This window comes from Echinops telfairi, unplaced genomic scaffold (genome assembly GCF_000313985.2).
Source record: "Echinops telfairi isolate 266 unplaced genomic scaffold, ASM31398v2 ScPeMD7_7424;HRSCAF=8462, whole genome shotgun sequence".
In the NCBI taxonomy this organism is placed as follows: domain Eukaryota; kingdom Metazoa; phylum Chordata; class Mammalia; order Afrosoricida; family Tenrecidae; genus Echinops; species Echinops telfairi.
In genome coordinates, this window is record NW_022111324.1 from 82,376,341 (window position 1) to 82,384,237 (window position 7,897).

At 48.2% G+C, this 7,897-nt stretch overlaps 1 protein-coding gene across 1 annotated transcript in view; it reads left to right on the forward strand.

The window, feature by feature from the left end:
• The window catches only part of LOC101661594 (serpin B6), a 15,988-nt gene extending 10,013 nt beyond the window's left edge, over positions 1-5,975 (forward strand). Inside the window, exons 4-6 of the mRNA XM_004699971.4 lie at positions 232-374; positions 1,632-1,787; positions 5,427-5,975. Of these exons, the coding sequence (XP_004700028.1) occupies positions 232-374; positions 1,632-1,787; positions 5,427-5,831 (704 nt within the window). The 3' untranslated portion in view covers positions 5,832-5,975. The remainder of the gene's footprint in view (positions 1-231; positions 375-1,631; positions 1,788-5,426) is intronic.
• Positions 5,976-7,897: the final 1,922 nt, after the last annotated feature.

Genomic DNA, 7,897 nt, shown 5'->3' on the forward strand with positions numbered 1-7,897 from the left:
GTAGACTGCCTCATCTTTCTGCCTCCAAAGAGTCGGTGGGTTCGAACCCCTGACCTCTCAGTGAGGAGCCCAAAGCATAGCGCACTGTGCCACCAAGGTCCTGTTCTAAGGCAGACATCCCTTTATCTGGTTACACTGATGCCTGTAGGGCGTGGTTGCCCCCGTCTTCAGTGCTGACACAGGCAGCAGGGAACTCTTCTAGCCAACTGGCTCTTGACTTTTACTTTTCAGATAAAATTACAGAGCTGCTGGCTCCAGGGACAGTTGATTCCATGACTAACCTGGTTCTCGTCAATGCCATCTACTTCAAAGGAACCTGGAACCATCAGTTTAACAAAGAGCACACCAAGGAAAGACCTTTTAAAATCAACAAGGTGAGTATTCCACAACAACACAGGGCGTGCTTGGGAAAGCCCCCTGCTCATAGTTAGTGTGAACTTTCCCTTCCCTTTGTCAGCTGACTTCTCTGACAAGCCTGGGGCTTTTCTCCTTTCTCCTTTTTTGTGTTTCCTACCAAAGGTCACACACACACACACACACACACACACACACACACACACACCATCCCCCATCATCTCTCTGTATCACAAATCTGATTGTGTTCACAGACTTAGCATTCGACTTGGTTTCCTTCCCAAATTGAGCCAAGAGTTTAAGCTCCCTCGTCTGCTGTGTGAGCCCCTTTGCAATCTGGTCCCACCTCATTGTTTATGCCATTTCCCATCAGTCTCTGTGCTCGCCGTCCTTTCTCTGAGAGTCTTCCTTGACCTCTCTCCTCAGGTCGGGTTCCCACACCCCTCTGGCTCAACCATCACAGCTTCACCCGAGCACCAGTCCTAGATGACATGTCCTTGACCCCACCCTGCAGAGTACCAAGTGAGGCCAGAGACCGGTGACTTACACATTGTACCACATAGCTAGTGATTAATCAGTACTGAACAGATTCATAATCCCCAGTCTTCTTTTTCCATAAAGAGCACAGAAGCACAGCATTTTGTGTAATAGCAGATAGATGAACACAAGGACATGCGTAGGATAGACACAGAGTTTAGATTCTTCCAGCTGTGAAGATACTCTTTGCTTCATTAGTCACATCAAATCCAGTTTATTTTCCCCCCTTTTTAAAAAAAATTAACTCTAAGTATAGAAGGTTTTTTTCACACACAAAAGTACACCGAATGGAATCGTCCTGGTGTGTTCTCGCCCTGAAGTAGGTCTTCTAGGCAAGCTTCATGTCTTCCCTGGAGCTTGAGTGGGAGTTATACTGTCCTGGTCTCCCCCGACAAATGTCTCTCTCCTTGGAGCGCTGCGTTGGCTGGACAGTTCGCCTCCATGTTTTCACTGTGGAGTCCAGGAGGCAGTGACCGCCGGAGAGCAGGCAAGACGTTGGACTAGAGATGTCCATGTTTTAACTCAAGAGACTGGGTGAGATCCTCAGAAACAATAAATGTAGGCATTGAGCCCTGGGCCCCCAGGACTTGGAAGTGGAGGTAAAGAAGACAAGGTGGCAAAGGAGTGGGCCGACCTGAGGCGCTGGAAGCCAGGGTAGGAAAGTGGCCCCAGTAAGAAAGAGCCTACTATGTGTCAGCTGGGTAGTGTTTCATGGTATGGTTTATCCATTTCCTTTACAGAAGGAGGAGAAGCTTGTGCAAATGATGTTCAAGAAATCTACTTTTAAAATGACCTACATAGGAGAAATATTCACCAAAATCCTAGTGCTTCCCTATGTCATGAAGGAGCTGAACATGATCATCATGCTTCCAGATGAGGGCACCGAGTTGAGCACGGTAATGGGGGTTCCCACCGGATGGTCTTTGGCGATGGAGTCGTGGCATCTGCTCAGAGAGTGGCTTTGAGATTTCTGCTGTCGCCTCGCTCCTCGCTCCCCAACCCAGGGCTTTTGGTACAAGCAACTTCCAGAGGCTTTTAGTGACTTTCTAGAACTTGGAAGTTTAGGGAGTAAAGTCCTGGGGTGGGAGCACCAGAGGAGACCTAAGTAGATGGTCTTGGGAAAAGGCTTCCCGGCTTAGCTCTAACGTGACACTCATTTCTGATTGAGCATCATCACATTCGCTCTGTAAAAAAACAAAAAGTCATGATATGAAGAGACATTGATGCTACTTTAAAGATATTTAAGCCAGTCCCAGTTTGAAGAGAGACTATTTCAGTTGTGCTTTACTGCCTTGGGGTAAATAAGTGCAGTGTGAGGGGAGGAATGCTGTACACAGGAGGTGGCTCTTCCTGGCCTGTTCAGATAATAGAAGCACAGTGTGGCCCAGCGAATGAAGCTTGCCATGTGCGAAAGCCTTTTCTCTGAATGGAACAAATCACAGGGTAGAGAAAGGGTTTGGAAAGGAGGTTCCAGTTGAACAGAGACTATTAGGAGCATAAATGCTCCTTATTTGTACTGTGTATCTAAAACAGACATAGACAGGAGGTAAATAAATACCCATACATATGCAAAGAGTTTTTACAAATAAATAAGAAAAAAAAGAGTAAGTAGAAAAACATGCTTAGGAGCCATTACACATATGAAAATATAATTGTCCACAGTCATACAAGTGAAAAGATCCAAAACCATGTTTCACTTTCTAAGCTATTAAATTATGAGGCTGGTAATATTCATTATTAATGAGGATGAGGAGAGAAAGGCTTTCATCATCTGTGACTTGAGTTTAAACTGCTGCAGCTTTTTTGAGAGTGAAATTGAGCAATTTCTATGAAAAAAAGAAATGTGAATATACATACTCTTTGGCATAGCAGTTCCACCTAATGGTAGTGCCGGTTTGCACAGGTCCACAAAGATATCTGACATGGAATTGTCTATAATGGCAAAGGTGCTGACAGCAACCTTTCTCTCTGTGCAAATGGGGAAATAAGTCATGATCTATCCCTGCTGTGAATGCTTGTGATACAGTACTAAGATTCAGGAGAGCTATGAACGATGGAAATGGAGAGATTTCCCAGACAGAAACCAAAAAACCCAAACTCGCTGCCCTTGAGTGTTGATTCCCACTCATAGTGATCCCGTATGACAGGGCACAACTGCCCCTTGTAGGTTTCTGAGAATGTAAATCTTAATGGGAGTAGAAAGCTTCCTCTTTCTCCTGGAAGAGAGCTGGTGGCTTCAAACCGCAGACCTTGTGGTTAGCAGCCCAGCAGACTCACTGGAATAATTGCAGAAAAAAATAATGATCAGTACTTACCAGTTATTTTATGCAGGTATTTTTCTAATACTTTATATTAACTGATTTACTTGTAACACAACTTGCAAGGTAGGAATGGTTTATTATCCCATCTTATGGATGAGGAAACCGAGGTCCAGAGTGGTTAAATAATTGGCTCAACATCTTATCAAACCAGTAGACTGGCTCCCCACTCCTAACCACTAGCCGTCCTGCCATTCCTTGATGAAACAATTGAGGGTACACCAAGGGGCTGTATGTACGCATTAAGCAAAAAAGCCTAGAAGAAATTGCACCCCATTCCTCCCAAAAAACAAAACATTGTTAGCTTTAGGGAATTGGGTTGAGGTGGAAATTTTTTCATTGTTTCTTTCTATACCACTCACAATAAGCACATACTACTTTAAAACATTAAAACAGATTTTTAAAAGATAGCACTGTTCTCAAGATCACAAGGCTCTGAGCAGTATGGAGAGGTCGGAGTTGTAAAGCAGTAATTACAGTGCAGGTGGTTGCCAAGTGCAGCTGTGGAGGTGCAGACAAAGTGGCTGCCCAGAGGAGTATGCCAGCCTTTGAACAGCCCTTGGCAGGTGGGGCTCAGCAGGGAGGGCACCGTGGGAAGTAAGTGTGTGCAGGGTGTGCTCATGGGGCAGTTTGCGGCAGAAGGCAGAGTCTGCGTGGAGAAGAAGCTGAAGGATCAGTCTGGAGTCAGAGGGAACTTGCCTCAGAGGCCATGAGAGTTGGGGCCACGTTTCCTAAAGATTCTCAGGATGCTCCTTAAACACAGAGTGTTGCTGGTGGAATAAGTTTGTGGACACAGGCCCTCTATTCTCTTCTGGGAAATGCAAAGGTACATTTTCCTGTATTAAAGGTTTTGGCAAACCTTGCAGGGAAAGACACTTTTAAAGGCTGCCTTAAACTATGTTTCCCTAGCGTACTTGACCATGTCCCTTTCCGCTCTCTTGTCACACCCAGCGCCTCCCAGTGGGGATGGTGTTCTGAACACTGCAGTCACTTTAGAAAATGACATTATCTGATAAAGACTCAGGTTGGCATTAGGCCATGTCAATGTTCTACTTTACAGATATAGAGGGTGATTTCCACCCTGCATCCCCGCCCTTAGCCATTTCCTCCTCTAGAAAATGGTGATGGTGCCTAAGGAGGAGGGTGGCCAGAGGGTAGAGAGGTGTCTATAACTCATTTGCTTAATAAAGCACAGAGTAAACCAAACGCACTGCGATCGACTCAATTCAGGACTTATAGTGACTTTGTAGGTAGAACTGCCCCTGCGGGTTTCTACAGGGTATGACAGCAGAAGGCCTCGTCTTTCTCCCAAGGAGTGGCTAGTGGTTTTGAACTGCTGACCTTGTGGTTAGCAGTCCAATTCATAACCCACTATGCCACCAGGGTAGCCGTTGAATAAAGACTCGTAGTCTTCATCTCAACCTCGCCTGTGGAGCTTCTCTAATGGGAATCATGTGGGAACCTTGTGAAAGATGTAGATTGCGAAACAACCTGGTGAGGCTCAGGCTGCTGATCCCTAGACCTCACTCCAAGGATTACCAGGTAGAGAATCAGTGATGGCGAACCAAGACATGGATGAATTGACAGGAAGATGAAAGGCGCTGACGGGTCAGACAGGAGCTGCTGTGGCATTCCAAGTAAGGAGTGACAGGGTCCTGCGTGAAGGCAGTGGCAGAGAGACAGGAAGGGGCAGAGTTGGTAGAGATTTGGGACGTTAAGTCAACATACCATGGTCAGACTTGTTGGAAGGAGGCAGAGGGAAGAGACAGGCAACCCTGACATTCCCACCTTTTTCTGCCTTCGAACAGGTAGAACCTCAAACTAAGAGCGGACGGCCCTTCTCTCCCAAGTGGAGCCTGACCTGCGCCTGATTTAAGTGTAGCTCTTAAAGAACAGATTTATAGTTCTGGATTCAAGGAATCAGGGAAGAGATGTGAGCTCATCTTTTAGTTGAATGGATGAGCATTGTTGGGCTCTCTTCTACGTTGGCTGTCCAATATAGTAGCCATAGCCACAGATGGCTAAACAAACTTTATTAAAATTAAGTAATATAAAAACAAATTCTAGTCTTCCCCGGCACCACCAACCTTCTGTGTGTTCAGTAGCCCCCTGTGGCTCATGGCTACCGTGTTAGGCAACAGGACTGTGGGGCATTGTGGGAAACCCTCCTGCACAGCACCATTGCAGATGTTGAACTCTTCTCCTCTCTCCTTCCAGTTGGAGAAAGAACTTACCTATGAGAAATTCGTGGAGTGGACAAGGCCAGACATGCTGGACGAGGAAGAGGTGGAAGTCTTCCTCCCTAGATTCAAGCTGGAGGAGCGTTACGACATGGAAGATGTCCTTCGCAGTCTGGGCATGACCGATGCCTTTGACCAGGGCAAGGCAGATTTCTCGGGAATATCGTCCAGGAGGAGCCTGCATCTGTCCAAGGTTGTGCACAAGGCTTTTGTGGAGGTCAACGAGGAAGGCACCGAAGCAGCCGCCGCCACGGCGGCCGTCATGATGATGCGCTGCATACGGATCACCCCCCGGTTCTGTGCCGACCACCCCTTCCTCTTCTTCATCCACCATACCAAGACCAAAGAGATTCTGTTCTGCGGCCGGGTCTGCTCCCCGTAAGGAAGAGGAGGCATTGGTTGTAGCCCTTCTCCTTGCTCCTCCCCTCCTGCCCTTCCTCTCAAACTTCCCAATGGGCCCCGAGGCCCGAGGTGACCTTATTACTACAGTGGTGACAATTCAGAATTAAAGAGCCTGATTTTGACATCCTCGGTTCAGAACTTGTGTGTGTTTATGGGTTCAGTGTTTTTCTAGGTTCTCAGATGGAATTTTCCGAGGGTTGGTAGCCAAGTTGGCTGTGGTAGCCTTGCCGACTTGGCAGAAGATTCTGTTCAGAATGACGTCTTCTCCTCACTGCCCTCATTCCCACACACGGCATCCCAGCTCTCCCAGGGACTGCCTGGGTATTCCTTTCTGCCAAGTGCCGGGGCCCAGCCCGGGTACGATGTTGCGCTTCCCCTGTACAAGGAGATCAATGCTACTCTCCCCTCTTTCCTATCCAGCAGCATCCACTCAATCTGAGTGTATCTTCAACGTAGGCTCCGCAGAGTACCGTTCGCTTTAAGAGCCTGCGTGCTTTCAGTGAAGGATCTGGAATTGAAATCCAGGGTCAGGTCTCAGAAAGGCTCAGTGGGGAGCCCTGGTCCCAAACTCCATACCAGCACTTCAGAATGCAGTACGGGCGGGAGAGCAGCCCTGCCTGCAGAAGGTGGAAACCCAGGCCCCTTTCGTTTGCGTGTTTGCTTTTATTGTGGTTTGTTTTCACATGGTCTGTGGCACACATGCCCATTCACATGCACAACACTTCCACCTGCCCTGGAAACGTCAGATCACTTCCAGGTGGCTGGGCATGTCCCATCCACAGAGATGTAGTTTTAGACCATGTCATGAGTCAATGTCAGGAGACCTTCTGGCTGGCTTCAAGGACGGACAAAGGGTGGCAGATGTTTCACTGGTCGCAGGTGCTATTTGTTCACATGCGGGAACTGTTTGGTGACTTGGGAACCAATGATGCATGAGACTGACTAGGACAAGCTGTGCTGTTTGCTGGGAGCAGCTGGGCAGCCTGCTCCACTGGCACAGCAGCTCTCAGGAGGAACCTAGACCCTTTCCCTTAACCGACCCGACTCCTATTTCCGTGCTGTAGCTGATTCACTTGCCCTCCACCCCAGGCCCACACCCTGCTCATGCCGAGAGGGGCACCAAGGAGCAGAAGGAAGTGTGGTCACGACAGTGGGTCAAAAAGAGAAGAGCAGTCAGAGGGACTGGGGGTTTAGGCACACTCGTTGTTCTCCCACCTCTTTTCTTTGTGTAATATGAAGAAAGGGAGACTCAGACAGAGGATTCAAGGTGGGGGAGTCATCAGTACATGTTGCTTCCACAGTAGTAGGGTGTCACCCCCCAGGGGTGGGGGAGGGAGGCAAGCCATCATAAACGGAGTTCAGGGAAATGCTGCGTAGGGGCTAGTTGCCTGTGTGCAAGTGGAAGGGACTAACCAAGCAGTAGGATTTTTTTTTTAACTTTACCTGCGATACAGACTTTAGACTACATCAGCACAGATGTCATGAACATGCACAGCAGCAGTCCCTCCTGTTAAGACTATAAAAAAACAAACCCAAACCCAACCCTCCTGCTGTCAAGCAGGACAAGCTGTGGCCCATTAGGCTAGGCTGGCGTCCTTCCCCAGGGAGTTTCTGAGACTAATTGCTAATGAGAGGAGAGAGCCTCATCTTTATCCCAAGGAGCACTGGTTGATTAGCAGCCCAATGCACTATGCCACCAGAGCGCTTTGTTATGAGGATCTCACTGCCATCAAGTGCCTGCCAACTCATAAGGACCCTATTGGGCTGGCTGGACCTGCCCCTGTGGATTTCCCAGAATGCACCTGCTGATGGGAGTAACAGGCCTCTTTCTCCCTTGCAGTGAGTGGTGGTTTCAAACTGGCAGCCTTGTGGATCGCAGCACGCTGCACAACCACTACACCGCCAGGACGCTTCGCCATGGCCATCCTGTAGAAAGCACCGGACACAGGACAAGCTGTGATTCAACCTGGCCCAGAAGGCTCTTCAGAGCCTCCCAGGCTCCTCACTGCAGCAGTCTCAAATTGGCTTTGAAGAGTTACTACTCAG